This window comes from Centrocercus urophasianus, unplaced genomic scaffold (genome assembly GCF_019232065.1).
Source record: "Centrocercus urophasianus isolate 14NV4802_14NV808 unplaced genomic scaffold, USGS_Curo_1.0 seq_14, whole genome shotgun sequence".
NCBI classification, from domain to species: domain Eukaryota; kingdom Metazoa; phylum Chordata; class Aves; order Galliformes; family Phasianidae; genus Centrocercus; species Centrocercus urophasianus.
The window spans coordinates 46,134,394-46,155,051 of NW_024884586.1; the positions used below are offsets into that span (position 1 = coordinate 46,134,394).

General features: G+C 42.3%; 1 protein-coding gene across 3 annotated transcripts in view; it reads right to left on the reverse strand.

The window, feature by feature from the left end:
* MTHFD1 (methylenetetrahydrofolate dehydrogenase, cyclohydrolase and formyltetrahydrofolate synthetase 1) overlaps window positions 1–8,796 on the reverse strand; it is a 38,232-nt gene extending 29,436 nt beyond the window's left edge. The window contains exons 1-3 of one of the 3 annotated variants that reach the window (XM_042814207.1): window positions 8,668–8,794; window positions 2,376–2,460; window positions 286–345 (exon numbers count right to left, since the gene is read on the reverse strand). In XM_042814207.1, the coding sequence (XP_042670141.1) occupies window positions 286–345; window positions 2,376–2,460; window positions 8,668–8,708 (186 nt within the window). In that variant the 5' untranslated portion in view covers window positions 8,709–8,794. Of the gene's footprint in view, window positions 1–285; window positions 346–2,375; window positions 2,461–6,561; window positions 6,662–8,667 lie in introns of those variants that run through there. The other 2 variants (XM_042814208.1, XM_042814209.1) reach the window with 2 other exon arrangements.
* Between the last annotated feature and the right edge of the window lie 11,862 nt (window positions 8,797–20,658).

Consider the following 20,658-nt stretch of genomic DNA (forward strand, 5'->3'; position numbering starts at 1 on the left):
GAGAAAGTCAGCACATGGCCACAGGTCAGTAAAGACAGAACATCAGCACTTTGGACACATGTCATTTAGGCACCTTTTGTGTAATCAGCTCCAACCCACAGAGTATCCCACTCCACATCAGATTACACATTTGTATTATTCCTTCATAACAAGGAATTCAGGCTAGCACTGGTTTCTCCAATACACACAAAGCTTAAACAAAGCTATCTGATTCACATTTGTAATTTCATGTTCTGATTGGACCTATTTTAGGGAGGTAAAAAAAATTACCAGTTTGGGCATTACCTCAGCAGCAGCCTTCAGCTTCATATTAATGTAGAGGTTCGAATCATCCCGATTTCCAACCTAAGGTTGAAAAGACAGTTGAGTCTGCCTGCAGAATAGAGACCCAGCCGCAGCTTGAGAATGTCTTAACCCTCAGCTTCCTCAAAGCTACACCAAGGAGAAAAAGGCATTCTTGAATAACCATACCACACTGACACAGACTAAAGGCATCTGGAGCAAATAAGAAAGCGTTCTTTCAAGTAAGAGGCAGCTAAAGAGAGGTTGTCTGATCTCCTGCATAAACACCATTAACATCTGTTAGAAAACCCTTAAAAACACAGTGAAGCAGAAAAGTAGAAAATATTGCTTGCCATCTCATCTGAAAAAGTTAATTAACATGATCAGTAGGTGCCGATAACATCCAATTATCTGAATGAGGCTTTTAAAAACTTGCTCCCCTTTGATACCTAGGAATCTCAATTTTATACACATTTGCCTTTATGGAGAAGCTTCTGCCATGCTGCTTCATACCTTGAGAATCTTCTCATCAAACAAGTAAAACCAACAAAGTAAATAGTGCAATGCACAAAGAGAAAACAGCAAATAGAAGAAGTAAGTATCTGTAGCATTGGCAGAATTGGGTGATTACAGTACGAGTGTTTGCATCATCCAGTATGTTTTGGCTAAAGGTGGTTCTCCTTGTAACTGTTAGAAAACAAAGGGCAAGCAGGAAAAACATATTAAGAGAACTCCTGAAATCTAGTTCTCTGATACTAGGGAGACATCCCTATTTCTCACACAGATCACAAGCTGCAAGGATGACTGTATTAGCCAGTCAACCAGCGTGCACTTCTTCCTCAGGCTTAAACAAAGAGACCTCCTCCCTTGTAGAGTCTGCTGAGGTAGGAAAAATGATGCATCATATAGGCAGAAGAGACATGTTAACAAAAAGATGATATGCAGTGTGTAAAGGAGGATATTCTTGACTACAGAACAAAAATAAAAGACAACTGACTCATTCTTCCAGCTTGGAGGACACCAGAAACCTCCCAAGAATAGAGCTGGTGAGGTGCTGTATATCAGAAATATCTGACTGTCCCAACATAACTGAAAAACGGACAGTTGAGAACATCTGTATTTGAACTTCTCCTACCTGGGGCGGTTTGATAGCTTACAAGTGTTGGAGAGCAAACAGATTGTCAAGGATTTATGACCGAGACAACAGATCAACCAAGAAAAGATTGCAGTAACACTACTGTCCCTTACTGAATTTTAAATCAAGGAACTTCCCTCTTCCTACTGAATACCTGAAGACAAGTCTTCTGTAGAGCTGATCTTAAAGCTAATGAAAAATAACAACAACAACAACAACAACAAAAAACCCACACAGATTTGTTCCTAGCATTGAAGAGGAGCATGTTCTTCATGTATTAAAGTGGTCTTAGTGACTGAAACCAGAGATTGCTGTGCAGGTGCCCTAAACAAAAAAATAAAGATAGAAGCCCATGTGCTGGACAGTCATTTCCAATCTCTTTGTGGCCATGCAGTTCCATCCATACGTGACAGCTGTTACTACTACTCACCTTCAGATCTAAGCATACCAAAAAGTTTCCACTTTTTATAGCTATAATGGAAAAAAAAAACCCACCACTTAATTCTGCCAAATACAGGCCCCAAACCTGAACTGATAAGAGCATTTTTTCCATTCACAAACATTTACACATAGATTCTAGCACCTACTCAAGCTTCTGACAAACATCAATTTCAGCAATGAGATTTTACTCAATCCTCTGCACTCCAGGTCTTCTTGGCTGAGGTGATTTGCTCACTTCTCTCTCTCCGTGCTCTCATATAACAGCTGATCAAATTCCTCATTAACCTCAGCAATACCTGGTGCAATCACATCTGTTAGAGCTGATGGACTTTAGGACTCATAAAAATGTAAAGGAGAAACATCACAGAACAGCATCAACACCCCACATGGTGCTCTGCACTCCAGTTCCTTACAAAATGCTACTATTTTGCAAAGCAGTTTTGCAGAAGCTCATCAGTTGCCCACTTAACACAGCAAAGCAACAAAGACTTTCTGTAGTCATTAAAGAAAACAATACCTGCAAAATCGCAAGTCCTGGTGTGAAACCTGGAAACTTCTCCTTCATCTCAGCAACTTGCTTCTTTAATCTCTCTCTCACTTGCCTGAGTGTAAAAAAAACCAGCAAATAATACAGAAGTTAACCACAGGTTTGAATTCTCATACAATGGTAAGACAAGTGATTGAAAAGCTGACAGGTGGCATGATCAGTAAACACATACCCACACCTTGAGTACACAAGTCCAAGCAATTTCCAAATAAAACTGATGCCCATAAGATGCCCATAAGTCCCTAAGACACTTCAGAAGTTTCATTCAAACTTTTTCTTTTTCCCCCCAAAATTTTCAAGTCCACTGTGCATTTCTTCACTCTCCTCTTTACACAGCAGTCTCATAGGATACAGGGCAATAATAGACAATGAGACATGGAAACTCCATTTTAAACTCCCTGCTAAAAAGCAAACCTCCTTTCCACATACAGTCTTCCACAGATGCTTGGCAAAGGATGACAAATTTACAGTGGTAAAACTCTGTATAAGAACTGAATAGGTTGTCCCCAAACCTATAGCTCTGCTACAGTGGCCAAAACCCTTTGTTTCTCCTTCCTGTCTGCTTGGCTTAACCCAGGACTGGATAACTCACAGTCCTACACTCACTTTCCTGCTTCCCAACATGGATGCAGAAAATTACTCCAGTCTGAGCTTCCAAAGAAAGTAAAAAAATCTTCCAAGTGAGCAGGAAGAAGAATGAGAAAGAGAAATGAAGCAGCAAGGAAAACTAAACCTGGGTACACAGCTCAGGTTAACTCTACAGCAAAAGATAAGCTGAAGGATACAATTATTAAAACACAACTTTGAGATGAGTAGATGAGAGGATTTACTGATTGCATCAATCTAGCTTAAATGTCAGTTCATACCTAGTTTAGAGGTAACAGTTACTCATCACCTATAAAGAGCTGCAAACAGCTCAAAAGCTGCTGTCACTGCTTCGCATGCAAGTCCCAGGTGTGAGCTCCTTCACCAGTGCAGACTTGATAGCGGGGAAGAAGTCCTGGTGCTAGGCTCAATGTGCTCTGTTAGCTGGGATTTTGGCAAAAAGGGCCTGACTGCAGCCACAGTTCTGTCTCCTCACAGGAGGCTGCTTGGACTCAGCGAGAACAGATCAGCGGTGCTTACCTTGGGTACATCTACCCTTAAATCAGTGCCCCAAAAGGTCTGATACTTTCTAAGTGGAACCAGACCTCTCAGACTGAAAGAGCAGCTGTTGGTGCCAGTTTGTTAAATAATGCAAACAGCAAAAGTGCTGGGACAGATTAAGTACCCAGAGGCTGCAACTCCTGCCATACAGCTGCAAAACTCCAGGATGACTGATAGCAAGTGAAACCAACTCTATCTTGCAATGATATAAGCTCCAGATCAGAAATGCCAGAGACAAGAAGAAAAAGAAATGGAAGCAGATGCAACTCAACAGCACTGTTCCCAGGGGATGGCCGCAGCTGGCCCAGCCAGAAGCAGCCCCGGGGCTGATGAGCCCCATCTCAGGGGAATCACACAGCCTCCTGCCAGTCCTAAATCAAGCCTCTCTCCTGCCACATCGCAAACCACGTGGCCAGAGCTCTACTGCTACCAAGAAGTGGGTTCAAGGTATTTATAAGCAATTGCATCTGGCCAATCTATTCCAAGTCTCTTAATAAGCTTTGGTAAAAAAGGTTGTTTTCAATCTTATCTCAGAAATAGAGCTTTCTAGGCATGATTTAGCTACTGTCTCCAGTTGACAGTGACTTGCCTCTGACACTCTCTTTTGAGCTCACAGCCTCATCCTAGAAATTCTTCATGCTGAAGCAACAAAAATGCATCTGTTGGGTGGCAGCACCTCACCTCTGCTGCACATCCTCTAGGGAAGGCAGTACCACTACAGCTGCTGACACAGTCAGGCCTGAACTCATGAGAAGTCCATAACAGCAGTGCAGGGCAAGGAGTGTCAGAAACCCAATGCTAGAGTGGGTGCTGTGGGGCGCCTGTCTGAGGGAGCTACTTCTGAGATGAGGCTCTGAAATAGCCTAGATGCAGCTGAGTCAGTTAGAAAGATGCAGCAGTGGTTTATGGCCTACAAACAAGAGGAAATGCAAACAAATGTGAAATGTACTGTAGTCTACAACGCAGTACAGTTCTCATAAGGGACAGTCAGCTGAAAGGGTCTCAGATCTGGCATTTATTTTTAATCCAGCCTTCTCAGTGCAGGAGAAGCAATCCCATCAGGATCTATTTCTCTCTATCCACTTTGAAGCAGGGCTATGGCATGCTTTTACACCAAGCAGCCTCAACTGCTCACACATTATATTGCTGCCATTTTCTGTAATTAGGCACTAGCTCATTTCCCCTTCAGCTACACATGAAAGGTAACATGCACGAACACACAAGTGGTGCTGCCAGTGCTGAACTGTCTTGTCAAGAAACCACTTGCTAGACAGCCACCTAGTGTTCACTACCGCTGAATGACAGTTAAGAAGAAAGCCAGAGATGTGAAGGTCAGAGAGAAAATTAAGTAAAAAAAACAAATAAAAAGCAGTCTCTGTAGTTTGGCAGATAGATTACAAAATAATTAGGGTCTTCATGAAGATAAAAAAAAACCAATCATATTGACAAATTTACAACTTTTTTGTTAGTAGCATGAACATTTATTCAAGCTTTCAAACATAGATTGGCAATTGGACGTGGCTGCTCCTCCAAGAGCCTTTCCTCCCAAGACCCCTCCCGTGCTGCTGGCTCTTACACAAACAAACTCCCACTGCAAACACAAGTCCAGGGTCCACACAGGTTAAGGACAGCATGTGACTTTAAGCATACAATGAAAAAGCCAGTTCCAAAGATTAAAGAAGCGGTGAGCCTTTCTTTCACGAGACTGCAGAACTGAGCTGAATTTAAATTTATGCAGTGAATTTCCCAGAATAGCAAAGACAAACCACCTTCCTCCAGTTCTGCTCGAAGCACAGAGAGAGAAGCAGAGCTCTCATGCCAGGATCTCCCCAGGCAGACTCCACCACATCTGCTGCATTCTTTACACGTCACGGCTTGGGTGGCTGCGGTGTGAGCATATGTGGCACCAAATTTAGGATAAAAATCAGGCTGTACTTCCATTCCTTCTGTGGACTGTAGGTGATACACATGACCAAGCCAATACCTCCCTCAGAGACAATGATGCTCTACAAGAGAAGCCTGACACCAAGAGAGAAAGGTTCGGCTTCACTGCCCAGATTATAGATTCCCCAAAGGTTTCAAAAGCGTGAATCAGAAGTGCTCTTGCTGCAGCCCTCCAGAATTGGCTGCAGAAGGCTAACAAGCCTCCCCAGATCCTAAGCCACTTTGGCCAGAGCTATAGCCATTTTTCATTGCAGCCTACAGTGCTGCCACTGCTCAACTTTGCCCCCATGATAAAACAAATGGCTTTGTTTGAGGGAAGATGCAATTCAGACAACAGAGCTGCACTCAATTCACACGTCTCCTGCCCTCACCTCACACTCAAGTTCAGTGTAATACATCCAATATCCTTTACAGACTGTCCAAATAGAAGAGTTTGTTTCTACTGGAAGAAGCTGCCTTACTCAAAGTATTAACTTGAGCACCAAAATCTTACACAAATCACAATGCCTGCTGTTCTGTATGTTCTTCCTTCTGTGCATGATAAAAATCACACCTACTATCATCACATATATTGATTAATTTCCTTTGTGTCTCTTCTGAACCTTCCAACACTTTCTAGACATTAACTACCTTGATCTCCTACATAAGTTATCTTTGATCACAGGGATAAGGAAGCTCCATCTCTGCTTTTTTCCCCTCTTCAACTGATTCACAAAAATAAGAGTGTCACTATTTACCTGTTTGCTTTTTTTTTTTTTGCTTTTGTTATTGTTTTTGCTTAAATAAATAACATAACTCTGAATTAGTTATTTTCTTCACCTTTCTTTGGGGAAGAGGTGGCTGATGGCAGGAGAAGAAAGTTCATAGTACTTAGGAGTTTTCTATTTAAAACACATACATAAACTCAGAATTAACTAGCTGGAACACTGCTTCATTGATTCACCTTATTTGTTAATATTTGACTGAATTACAAGCAAAGTTTTCTCAATTAAAGCCCAGAATAATAGAAAAACCCTACAGGATTGTAACTGAAAAGACTTTGCAGGTGATGTACTGAGAAACATACCCTTACTATGGCAGACAAATTCAGTTGGATATTCCTAGAAAGAGCACACGCCTATCACTTGCTTATTTCTTTTACTGATAGATTCATGGCCTGACAGTGGGCTCTGGATGTTGAGAATCCTTTGGCTCAGCACTTCTCCAGAGGGCCTGGAAAAAGAGACATAACTGCAGGTGGACAGTCCATTTCCTCATATCTTCATCAAACACTCCACTAGAGAAAAAACAAAATACGTGAGACCTGCAGACTATGATACGGTCTAGCTATGTTGGGCATAAATAGAGGAGATGTAAAGGAAATGAAGAACATTGGTACAGATGCAATAATTTTTTTTCCCATTTTGTGCTGTTTTCAGGCCAAGAGTCAATGCGTGCTGAAAGCCAGGCTTCAACCACGAACCTCAGAGCTGCACTGGAAACAAAAGTAATCCTTTCTCCCACACGTATCTACTAAAATCTTGCTCTGTTTCAGGCATTTGAACATAATTCCATTCATTTCTTAAAACAACTGCTAACATAATACTGAAAGCAAACAGAAATAAGAGTCACCACTATAAATAAAAAAATAAAAAATAATTTTTAAAAAAGCAAGAAAATTAGAACCAAGAATATTAGAAGATGAAAGCTTAGAATACCACCAAAATATGCTCCTTTTCCTCAAACTATCACCTTTCCAGAATTCCATTCAGTCTAAATTTTCACTAATGTGTAGCTTGAAGGAACCTATGTCAGCTTCCATGCCAGACAAAGGAAGTCTGAAGCGGGCAGATAACTAGGTACTATGAGCACCACACACAGGGCATGCAGAGCACAATGCTCTCAAGACTGACAAAAGTGTAAGTCTAACAACGTGCACAGGACTGACAGACTGAAAGCCCCAAGTAATCATCCTGACAAGTGGCCCAAAAATTACTGGGTAAAACATATTCCAGAAGGCTTTTATTGCGGACATTTAGATTCAAGACACATGAAGACACATACTTTTGAGAAATGCAGCACTGCCAGCTGGAAGTAGATGTTCCATACACAGCAACACCTAAGATGAGCCCCAGCAAGTTCTCAGAGATTACTTTAGATAATTTCAAATTTACACTTTCTGTCCAAATACTGAACAAATACTGGAACAGGTCACCCACTAGAACAGGTTGCCCAAAGAGGTTGTGGATGCCCCATTCCTGGAAGCATTCAAGGCAGGCTCTGGGCAGCCTGGTCTGGTGGGTGGAAACTGCTGACAGCAATTGGGTTGAAACAAGATGATCTTCAAGGTTCTTTTCAACCCAGGCCATTCTATGATTCCATGAAATTCCCTGGTTACGGAGAGGTTTGTAGAATCATTAAGGTTGGAAAAGACCTCTCAGATCATCTAGCCCAACCCCAAACCACCCCCATTTACCATGTTCTCTCATCTCCACAGTTCTTGAACACCTCCAGGGACAGCAACTCCATCTCCCTGGCAGCTTGTTCCAGTGCATCACCACTCTGTGTGAACAAATTTTTCCTAAAATCCAAGCTGTGCATGCCAAACCTACCTCACCACACACCACTAGCACTGAGTATCGCACAAGTGTCACCTATAGCTAAACACAGCATTTTTCTTCTGTACATACAGCAGTGCACTCACACATATAGAGTGTGTACGTATAGCAACGTACTGCACAGCAGCAACTGGAAAAGTAAGCAAGGCTACACGGCACAAGGCTCAGTTGAGTGAAAGCTGAAAGCAGAAGGAAGTCTGACAAATCTTTCCAACAGTTTTGACAAGATACATGCCAACACTCATCCCCATGTTATCCGATACATAGATTAACTTCATTAGCTTTAAAAAGAAGCAATTGATCTCTCAAAACGGAGACCACCCCTAAGCTGCCAACTCGGGCCCAGAAAGCATCCTGAGAGCACAAACAGACAAGAGGCAGCAGTTCCACCTTATCGCATCAGCCTGGGCGCTTAGCACAGAGATGCCGAACAACCACGAGCAGTGTTCCAGGGCTGATGCTGGACGGGGCCAACAAGAAGCAGACCCCCAGGCTGAGCTCTTGCGACAACGCTTTCAGTTCTTCTGAAAGGTAAACCTCCCCATCCCCCCGCCGGCAGCGAGGAGGGTACATACGCGGAGACGACTTTGCCGCTAAGGACCTCTGCGGGGGCCATGGCGAGGGCGGGAGCCGGCAGCCAAACGCGGCGCTTCTCCGGGTCGCTCTGCAGGACACGCCGTCCCCTCCACAACCCAATCCTTCAGCCCACGTGGGCCCTAAACTTTCAGTAGCAGCCACCACCGCGCAAGCGCTGCCCCACCCCGGCGGGCTGCTGCGCTGTGCGTGTCCCTCCCCTGCGTTTTTTGGCACCCTGAGGCTGAGGGGAGGGGGTTGAGACGTTGTGAGATGGCCGCCCTTACTGCAGCGCGTTCCCTGGATCTGCACACACGGGGTCTGGGTGTAGGGACTGGAAAGCCGCCGCTGTGGCGGGCTTTGTGCGCTGTTAGGGGAGCACGCAGATTGTTGGTCACGTATTTAATACAATTGCAAGTCAGCATACGGATAACTTCAGTATGTTATGGCCTGGGGTTGCAGGTAGCTACCATGGGACTCTTCAGACTTTGCTAAGAGTAGAGGGTTTTTGCTCAGCAGTCTTTATGCCTCGGGAGATATCCTTTAAGCAAGCAACGGTGCTGAGGCTGAGGAAGGCATTTCCTTGTGCACTGATCTGTGCAGTTCTCCATTTTATACAACCAGTGCTTTTTGTTAATCCACGGGTGAGTGTAAGCTGAGAGAATCAGCTTTCAGTGCTCTTCTCATGGGGACAGGAAGATCAGTTGGATGCCATACTGTGAGGCTGCCTTGCTTGTAATGCCAGGGCCCTGAAGAGCTGCACAAGGTTTGTCCTATTGGTGTGTAGCACATGGGACATGATTCAAGAAAATGGAGCTCCATCAGAAGAGGGGTGGCCAGCAGGGACAGGGAGGTGATTGTCCCCCTCTACTCTGCTCTTGTGAGACCCCATCTGGAGTACTGTGTCCAAGTGTGGAGCCCCCAGCACCAAAAAGACAGGGAGCTGTTGGAGAGGGTCCAGAGGAGAGCCACAAAGGTGGTCAGGGGACTGGAGCACCTCCCCTATGAGGACAGGCTGAAGGGTGACCTCACTGCAGCATTTCGATACCTAAAGGGAGTCTACAGAGGGGAGGGGAATCAGCTCTTTGAAAGGGTTGATAACTGCAGAACAAGGGGAAATGGTTTCAAGTTGAGGGAGGGAAGATTCAGGTAGGATGATGTCAGGGGGCAGTTCTTTACAGAGAGAGTGGTGAGGTGCTGGAACAGCTGCCCAGAGAGGCTGTGGATGCCCCGTCCCTGGAGGTGTTCAAGGCCAGGTTGGATGGGGCTCAGGGCAGCCTGGTCTAGCATTAAATGGAGAGGTTGGTGGCCCTGCCTGTGGCAGGGGGTTGGAGATTCATGATCCTTGAGGTCCCTTCCAACCCTGGCCATTCTGTGAAAACAGCGATCAGGGCCAGGGAACTGACAAATGACAGTTGGTGATGGGATGGAGCAGTAGTATGTTCCCATCCTACTGTAAGGCTTTATTCCTGTTACTGTTTTGGGACACATTTGCCACATGTGCCAGTGCAGCAAAGAAACAGCATGGCCACTGCAGGTTCACAAAGTGTGGAAAACAGGGATTTGATGCTAGTGCAGCAACAGTCTATATGATCAAAACTGAGATAATACAATTAACTGAGGGAAGGGATTTTTCTCAGCTGCTTAAAATTCTGTGCCCTGTTTGTTTCTTCTGTTGCTTTTATCTGAGGCCTGAATGAACTCTTGGGGAAGAAAAAAAAAAAAAAGTGTTCAGAAAAATGTGCAAAAGACTCTTTCAGTTAAGGATAGCACAGGCTTGCAAAAACAGCTTTTGCTAAAAAAGATCTGACACTGAAGATGATAATGTATAAATATCAGCAGGAAAAGAAAGCCCACTGATGTAAAAATATTCCAGTGACCTTGTTTGCAGAGTGAGCAAAAAAGCTCGTGCCGTCAGAAGCTGCAGGTTCCAGCCCAGAATTGCAAACTTGCATGGTTTGCATGTGTCTTTACTTCCTCTACTTTTCTTCATGGCCCTGCTCCTGAAAAAAAATGTCTCACAATGACACGTAAAACTTTGAAAATGACCTGGAGAGTAAAAGTAATACCAAACAAACAACTCTTTATCATCTCATTTTGTTTGAGCCAGATTCTGTTTTCATGGGAAGGAATAGACTCGTGAATTTTAAATATTTATGACAGAAAATCAGACTAGCTAATCTCCTTTTATCATAGCAGAAAAATCTTTTTTATTTCCAACTTGTTCCATGCAGCAGTCAAGTACCAAAGCTGAGATTGTCACTCAGAAGCTGTGTGTCATACATTTATGTAAGAACTTGTTCTTTAACATTTAATCTTAATTGTCATCTTGAAGTTGAAATACTGAGAATGGGATGGGAAGGGAACAGAAAAGGGGTTATATGATGAGAAATGGCTAAACAGACCTTTTCAGTTCTTGTTAGAGCTATATCCAGCCCTGAAATGAAGGAGAAAATGTAGAGCTGCTGTTGTAAAGGAAATCTTGGAGAAATACAGTGGCAAAGGAGACAAATGTGAAAATAGGTAGAGTTGAGAGCAACAATCAGTGTTTTATGCTTTCAATACAATTATTTTGACCATGCTTATGCAAAGCAATAAGGAAAAAAAATTAATGCTGTGATAAGGACAGCTCTGAGAATGATAAGCAGTCTTGTAGCGAAGAAGGCTTATTTTCTGTTACTGTTTGGATGAAGGTAAAAACAGTTACTTGAAGCCACAGAAAGATCTCTGCTCTTGAATGCAACTCCAGAGGAGTTGTTCTTCCTCACTCACTTCCTTGCCAAATGTTCCTGAGTTTGATTTGGTAATTGGCACATTTGGACTGTTTACTCTTGTATCCACCCCCTCTTACCTAACATGTCAAAAGTCATAGAGGTTGCTCTTTAAAAAAAGCCACGAAGGCTGCAAAATGTGTGCCAGAAAGACTTTCAGTGTTACTGATGGGTTAAGAGCATGCTTGCCTCTGCTTGCACAGGGACCCAGAAGTTGGAATTTGTTATGCGAAACTGACCCTACATCAGCAAACTAAGGAATAATGTTAGTCATTGCTTCACCCACTGGTTAAGATAGGATATCACCTTCAGTAAAGGGAGAAATGAAGGCATAGATGAACTTAACGCATTTTCCTTTTCCTGAGCAAAGCAGGGTTGGACAAATAATTGATGTTCCTGTAGAATGTAACTTCTTTCCTGTGATGGAAAACACAATTTAGTAATGGGGGAGTGGTGGCATTTAAATATATGCTATTAGTCAACTGTACCTTTGATCAGATGACGGAACTTTGACATAGGAGGCTTCTGATTGACCTCAGCATACGTGAGGTCCCTCATAGCTAAGCTGTGTTAATGTAATGCTAGAAATAATGATCTACTATTTGTTTCATCATGAAGTGTTTCCTAAGTGTACTTAGCCCCTTATCTATTTAGCTATCTCATGTGCTCCATCCATCTTAGGTACATCACAGAAATTGCAGCTTGGTGAAGCAGCCAGCTGTTGAACTGTCACTGCAGAAATGTCTGTCCTGGGTTGAAATGTTATTTGCTGTCTGGTGTTCAGGGTTTCTTGTTCAGTGCCTGAACTAGCACAACACAGTTTAGAGCCCTCCTCGTCAGCTTCAGTACAAAGGTAGCCAAGTTAACTAAATTGCTTCCAAGGGCAATTTTAGCAACAATTAACTGATTTTTTATTAAGCAGTCAAAGGGTTCTTTCACTGTTGATTTTTTTTCTGGTAGGTTGGTCAAGCTGGTTGAGTTTAACAGAGTGGTAATGACAAACAGATCTCTGCTGTGCTCTTCTGACCCATCTCAAGCTTGCCAGCTACTTGCCTCCCATGCAGGAGTTTTGTATCAGCCAAAACTAGTTTGTCACTCTAAAGACAGCAACAACCAGGTCAAACTACCTCTAAACTTCCACTTGCATTCCTGTGCCACTGACTCATGTACATGACTGATACACAGTTGAGTGCATTTGTCACAGGCTCCTTTCTGTTGGCTTCTTCTCTTGTTGCTCCTGTAGCTGATTTTCTTTAGATACGTCACTTTACCTTCAAACAGAAATCTTCCGACACTTCCAGTTGACCTCTTAGGAATCCTGCAGAAGAAAAATGCTTCATTAGCAGCTTGAAGAATTTTGTGTCATATCTGATTCCACTGAGAACAACGTTGGAGTGCTTGATAACGTGGGCCCTGGGTTGGCCTGACTGATGTTAAGAGACAATTCAGAGCAAATAAACCATTTCCTAAGTAGTCCTCTCACATAATAACCATTCCTAATACTTCTGCAGCAATGCAATAAACAGCAACCTAATTCACTATCCCAGCCTGTTTGTGAGTAATGCAATATCACATTTTCCAGACAAGACAAATGACAAAGAAGGATTGTCTAAAGCAAAATATAAACACAAGCAGTGGAGCTGTGATTAACTAGATTGTAATTTCTAACTCTACCTATTGTCTTTGGCTAATAATTTATAGTTAATGGCTTGTGGCACCATTGGATCTTCCCTCCTTTATGTCAACTCTTAAATTTCACTAGGCACCTCTAAAAATATACTTGCAATATTTTCTATGGAAATTATTGCTATACTGGCTCTGCCTTTCTGATGGTGTAAGGATTTGTAGCTGCCACAATGATACTTGTAGAGGTAGGCAGGGGGTGAGAGGTAATTTTCAGGACTGCAAGTGGGGAGACATCCAGAAGACAATCTTTCCACTGTAGTTTAATCCACACAGTGTCTCAGATAATTCTTCCAGCCCAAGCAAGGGCATCCCTGATAGAGCAAGGAAGCATAGCTAGTTTTATGTCATCTCTTCATGAACCGTCACAGGGTGCTCTCTCAACCAAGCAATTTCTCCTTTTTCAGTGTCCTACAGAGACAGGAGGGGGCTGAATGTATCCTGAAAGATCTATAGCAGAGGAAGTCCCAAGGTGGCATGAAACCAGATTTCCCGTAGATCATAGTTTCAATAGACGGGGTATTCAGAGGTAAACACAGAGAAATTAAGAATGCTTTGGACTTGAGTAACACAGTCATTCTGTGTCTCTGAATAATCACTTTGAAAAATTGAACTGCATTTGATGTTGATGTATGCCCATACCTCATAATGTGATAAACAGGCACAAGAAGTTGTACTTTCAATATGCTGATTTCACTACAAGCCCTTCTTTCTATGGAATTGCCTCTAGATTGCAAGACTATACTAGGTCGGACAAAAGGTTGTCCTGGCTTGGTGGACAAGTGCAAATTTGTAATGAAGATTATAGGAACAGGGCAAACAGATGATATTCATGGTCTCCAGCCATTTACAGCTGAAAGAATTTCTGAGACAAGCAGGGTAATGGAAATAGGGGAGAAATAAGGTAAAGTTAGAGACAGACAGTGGTTTGACCAATGCCTTCAATTCTGAGAAGTTCGTGACAGGCATAAATAATTTCCTTATATACAATATATAGGAAGTCTCAATTTTTTTCTCTTAACACAAAGATCTTTGTGTGCTACCTCTTTTGCATAAGTACCTCTTGGCCTTGTGAGTCTTGGTTAGATTTTATGGAAACAGGATAGATAAGGTACTTGTCTACACGCGCTGTGTTTGGTAATAGTTCTTGTACCTCTGACGCAGTGATGTATTTATGCACTGTGCTGTTTGTTATCTCCCTGTTGGGGTTGTTCGTAACTAAACTTTATTTCTTAGCATCAAATTAAAAGTATTTGATTTCTCTCCCACTGCCTGTGTTTAATTGTGCTACTGAAATTGGAAAGAGCAGAAAATTGACGAGGGATTGAGTCTAACAACTGCTCTGGGACAGCAGGCTATAGATGCTGTTAGTATGATTACAGGCACACGTCAATGAAGCAAAAAGATTTTCCTTTACATAATGGTCACCTAAGATGTGTATTTGGGTATGAACTTTAACTTCTTGTGAACAGAACCTGAAAGAAGTTAAAAGGTGATGAGTGCACAGAATATTCAAGTATCTCATTCTTTTCCACTTTGAAATGTATCAAAGTAGGAGAGCTCACTATTAGCTTGTTCCATGCTCATTTACAATATTAAGAGCAGTAGAAAAACCCTCTTCTGGAATTGTCTCAACGTAAGCCTGTATATATATGTGAGCATGTATCTCCCAGTTTATTTGCCTTATACTGCAAACCTTTGTATAGCAAAACTTTGACAGCTTCCCGTGGGATTGATCCTATTTTTGCCCTTTGATTTGCCTATGAGCTGTGTGATTTCTATTTTAAAAGAAGAATTGCTCAGTTTATAAACAAGGCAGATCCTGGCAGAGGTATGAGAGACGCATCGCTTATATTTGCCCTGAAGCTATGGAGTCTGTCCATTCTTGCATGCTCAAGTCTATTGCTCTGTACTTTCTCTGAGCTTTCCAATTTACAAACCAGCTTGAAATCTCGTTAGAAAGTCTGTGCTATGAAATGAGCCTTCCTTTCCTGCTATATCTAAGAGCCTGAAATAATCCATCAGGACAGTCCAATGCTATGTCCTGTGGCCTGTGTCAGCTGTAACAGTCAAAAAGCACATTAAGGACTCGTCTAGTCCCCTTCAGCCACTGTCTTGAAGCTAACCATTTTGATATCTCTAGCCTGTGCACCCCACTGCAGCTGCTGAGGTTGCACATGGAATAGTTTTGCTTTGGAGCCCTGCTGCTTTGCAGAGCTAACCATGAGCCTGTGGCTAGACTCTGGGCCTAGGACAGTCAGTGACTGATGCTTGCATGGGCTATGGGAAAATTGATGGCATGTAGACTTGGTGTAGAGCAAGAATATGATGAGCTCAATAGGGGAAAGCCTGCTGTGATACCTCCTTATGGCCTAGATGACTGAAGAAGAAAATGAATTATACTTCTAAGAGGAAAAGTGTTGAGCTGTAATGTTACTGGTATCTTATATGCCTACTGTGGAAGTGTGGGACCAGCAAGTGTATTCTGAAGGAGACTGTTCACATTAGTTGTACAGGATCAGCGAAGAAAATATTACAACAGTGACTCAGTAAGACAGTCAACAGATTTGGCCTCAAGGCCATTTCTATATTACAACGTTGACACTAGTATAGGCATTGACCTTGTGGGCCTACGTGGTGAGGTGTCAGCACAGTTAAGCAGTTTGGTCTGAGCAGCTGCTTCAGTAATACCGTTGAGGAATGGGTCTTAGTGCCTTTTTCCTTTAAGGATTCAGTGGCGTTCTTGGAGCTTTGTGAAAAGATTTGATGATGACAACAAAGCGTTTTTCCCTTTGTGAACAATTTTTGATTTCCAGTTCCTCATATTTCCTATGATTTTTGTAAGTTATAGGGTGATGGAACTTCTATGACACAGGAAGTCTATGTGTCTTCCAGAGGAATTCTGAGGAGCTGCTTTCCTGTCTGTCCTGGGATCTGTGGAGGGGTGCCTTGACATTTTAAATAGGAATATTTTCACGCAGAACTGCCTGGCAATTTGAATTTTCTTTGAAACGTCTGATTTTGAGACAGCACACATGGTGTCCTTCACTCAGGAAGGTGCCCTTCACTCAGGCACAGCTATCATGAGTGCTCATGACAGAGAAGCATTATGGCTTCACATGAAAGATGATTTCTAAAGCCTGAAGAGTTGTCTTAAATTGTGCTCACTAGCAGGGAAATAGAGCTGACACACAGACAAATAATTGAGTTTCTTTTTCAAAAAGACTATGATAGTTCTGTAGAATTCATATAGTCCATATTCAAGTGTCAGCTATTCCAAAGAGGAGAGAGATTCAGATATTACTAGCTTGGCAGAGAGGAGGAACAATTGTTTGCGTAGGTTCACTGCCTCACTTTATGCTTTAAATTTGGATGCTGGCTGCAGCTGTTATCTAGTGTTGGTGATCAAAAGCCTCGGCTCTGTACACCACACATAGATGACAATGACAGCATGAATGCATGCAGACTTCTTCCAGGAACTGGGAGAATACTGAAGGAAACAGTCTATGAAAACTCAGCAAGTGGCAATTCTTGGTATACTTTCAGGTGACAGTGACAGTGTGCCTTCCTAAGCAGATACAAAACTAATCTCTTGATGATATATAAAAATGAACCTGTCCCCAGATATGCTCCTTATCATTTTTTTCTTTAAATGAGAGGACATTTCATGTTTGAAATACTCAGATTAATGACAGGTTTACAGCAATTTGATTTGAAATGTGCTTTCTAGGTAATGTCAGGTACAGTGGAGATGCACAAAGCATGCTGAAATTTAGGACTCTAAAGAGAAGAGAATGTCTTTAGCACAGCCTTATTCTCAGGGAAAAAGCTACCATACCAGAGAGCTATACTCAGACTCAATTGACAATGACTAGATAGCCCCAAAATGAGTTTGAATTCAAAGGATCAGACCTTGAGGATGGAGAGTTGCTCCACCCATTGCTCTGCCTGTGTCCTCAGGGCAGTTCTTTTCCCCATCTCAACCAGCTTCCCAGTTGTCACTGCAGTATTGTCCAGTGTGCTACTTTCTGTGGAGGTATACAGGTCTGCAGAAGGAGGGAGAGTATCCCAAAATGAGTCAGATGGGATGGAGATAGTTGTGGTTTTGTTTGTGTAGGAATACATTTTTTGGTTTGGAAAAGTACATTTTAGTATATTTTTGGCTAAGCAATACTTAGCTGGATCCAAATGCTCTTGAAATCAGTGAGTTTTTTTCTGTTGGTCCAGGAACATTTATGGATCTGGCATGCCTACGTCCCCTTACCGATACGTCTCTCTTGAGGCATGACATCATTCATCATCACTGATGTCAGCCACATTAATGGTGTTTTCAATAGTGAAAAAGATTTTTGAAGTAAGTTGTTTTATAAATAGAAACCTCTGTTGTTATCCATGCCAAGGGCTGAATGCTGTCAATGGCATTATTAAAAGAATTTTTTACATTTATTTTATATAGAAAACTTTTTATTTGCAAGAATAACAGAGTTAATCCTTTTACACTCAACATGTGACCACACTACTGTACACTGGGGTTGGATTACTTGGGCTGGGGGAATGCCATCTTCACTGCCAAGGAACAGCCTCTTCTATCCCCTGGCATTGTTATCTCTTGCATTTATGGCTAAAGAGCCATACATTCAAACAGAAAATGAATCTATCTATCTGAGAGTTAATCTGACAGATCTGTCAATAAACTAATGTTCTAGTAACACGGAGCACTGGAACAGGTTGCTGAGAGAGGTTATGGAGTCTCTTTCTATGGGACCTGCCTGGGTGCCTACCTGTTTGACCTACTGTAGGGTACCTGTTTCAGCAGTGGGGTTGAACTCGGTGATCCCTTGAGGTCCCTGCAGTTCTGTGATTCTGTGAACAGTGGGATCTGACAATGTGGATGGGCAGAAGTCATGGCTGATGTGAGAGGAAAGGAAGTGCAGTGGGATTTGATGGTCTCCTCTCAGGGTACAGCTGTGGGTCATTTTCTGACATGAAACTGCTGTGTGGTAGTAACATATTGTCTTGTACATGGGAAAGCTGTAGGATGGGATAGGATATAATTTGTGAAGGATCACAGGTCTGTGTGGTTGCAGACACAAGTCATTGAATCATAGAATCATTGAATCCATCAGGTTGGAAAAGACCTTAAAGATCATTGTGTCCAACCATGATCTAACCATACTACCCTAACAACCTTCTGCTAAAATCGCGTCCCTGAGCACCACATCCAAACAGTTTTTAAACACATCCAGGGATGGTGACTCAACCACCTCCCTGAGGAGCCTATTCCAGTGCTTAACAACCGTTTCTGAAAGAAGTGTTTCTTGATACCCAACCTAAACTTACCTTGGCACAACTTGATGCCATTTCTCCTCATCCTGTCACCTGTCACCAGTGAGAAGAAACCATCCCTGCTCTCACTGTAAGCACCTTTCAGATATTGGAAGGGAGCAAAGAGAGTCTGGGCTTGGGGAGCTGTATGTATATCCACATTGCCCTCAGCTTGTATCTCAGCAGCTGTAACTCCTTCCCCATCCTACTGCACAGTGTGAAGTGTTTCACAGTCACCTTTAAATGTAACAACAAATTCTAATCGCGCTTAGTATAGGGCTGCTTGTGTCTTATTTAAGTGGGGTTGTTACAAGAGGAAGAACACCCACTTTATTAGCTGCAATTGCTTACAAACACAAACATGCATTAACACTTTATTTTAGTTTGTGCAATTTACAATTTTCAGTTGCCTCGGTGCTGCTCAGTGATCAGGAAAAAGTTGGAACAGAGAGCTGCGCTTTTGTCCTGGTTGTTTCCCATAAATTCCTTTACACGTTATTTAGGCTTAGTCTAGTTTTCTATCTAGTTTATTTCAGCCCTCTTTAGCTTGGGCTTCAGGTAACTGTGTAAAACTGGCATCATAAATATATTTAAAATTTCTTTCTGGTCATTTTCAGATTGAAAGAACAAAAAGGCTGGAATCAAATTGCCACTGCTGATGTACAAGCTTTGTTGCATCTTTGGAACCAAAGAAATTGTGATGGGGGAAGAAAGAAGAAAATTCTTACAAGGTAAAAAACGTTCTGCAGTGACACTTTCTGCAGTGACACTTTGAAATGGAAACAAGAATAAAAAGGTATTTGTGCTCAACTTTTGGATTTCATTATGCATGTTCTTGCAAAAGGTGACACTAACTAGCAATAGAACTAGAGGGAATGGCCTCAAGGTGTGCAAGGGGAGATTCAGGTTGAACCTTAGAAAATACTTCTCTGAGAAAGTGGTTGGATGCTGGAACAGGCTGCCCAGGCAGGTGGTGCAGTCACAGTCCCTGGAAGTGTTCAAGAAACGTTTAGATGTACTGAGGGACATGGTTTAGTGGGAAATATTGGTGATAGGTGGATAATTGGACTGGGTGATCTTAGAGCTCTTTTCCATCCTTGGTGATTCTATGATTTTATAAGGAGGAGGAGATGCTCTTCTGATGACTCAGTGATGAGTATACCCTAGGTTAATGAAAAATATATGTTGCTCTAGTTACTGCTAGCTTTGGCTTTGGGCTTTCTTTATTTTAAGCTTTCTTTAAGTTAAGCTGTATCGAAGAATATTTTTCAGGTTTTGTGGGAGCAGATCTTCTAGCTACCAAGTGCATGTCCCTTCATTAATCAGTCAGGATACTGGGTGGCAGGAAAAACATATGTACATGAACTTGTATCAAACCAGTATCCTCTTTCTACAGTGCTTCTTTCAGCTATGCTGCTAAGGTCTGAAGTGCACTGCTTTCGTGTGCGAAGAAATTAGAAAATGTGGGCATAATTCAGGTGTCCATGCCTACTTGATACTTTCTAAGAAACACAGGGTGTCCTTAACACTATGTATGAAGGGATGGCTGTTATTAGGAATTTGATTGCACTGTAGTTCCTTCAGAAAAAAATCTATTTCCTGAAGCTTCAGTTGAGAACATCTGAAACATTTATGTCATAATGTAGCAATGTTTCCTGATCTTATTTTAGCAGGCTTTGCTAATACCTTCTTCTGAGCCCTGGACTCTGGGTCGAGTTGTTCTCTATGCTGATGTGACAATAGTTGAGACTGAAAGGGACTTCTTGAGAATCAGAGCAGTAGAATCATTTAGGTTGGAAAAGACATGAACTGTACAGCAAGGAGGGAGGGTAACACCAACCCCACCTGATGACGTTTTGGTTTAGAATTTACTGAAGACTTTGTATACATGCTAAGTAGCCAGTGAGAGCTAACGTTTACAATGGAAGGAAGAAATATTTTCCTGAACATACAAGCAAAAATACCTCTCATTACAGGGCTGAAGTCACAAAATTAGTAGGTTTCAAATGTTTCTTTACAGCAGAATTAAGAGTCATAGAATCATAGAATCATAGAATCACCAAGGTTGGAAAAGACCTAAAAGATCATGCAGTCCAACCGTTCACCTATTCCCAATAGCTCCCACTAAACCATGTCCCTCAACACAACATCCAGCCTTTCCTTGAACACCCCCAGGCTCGGTGACTCCACCACCTCCCTGGGCATCCATTCCAG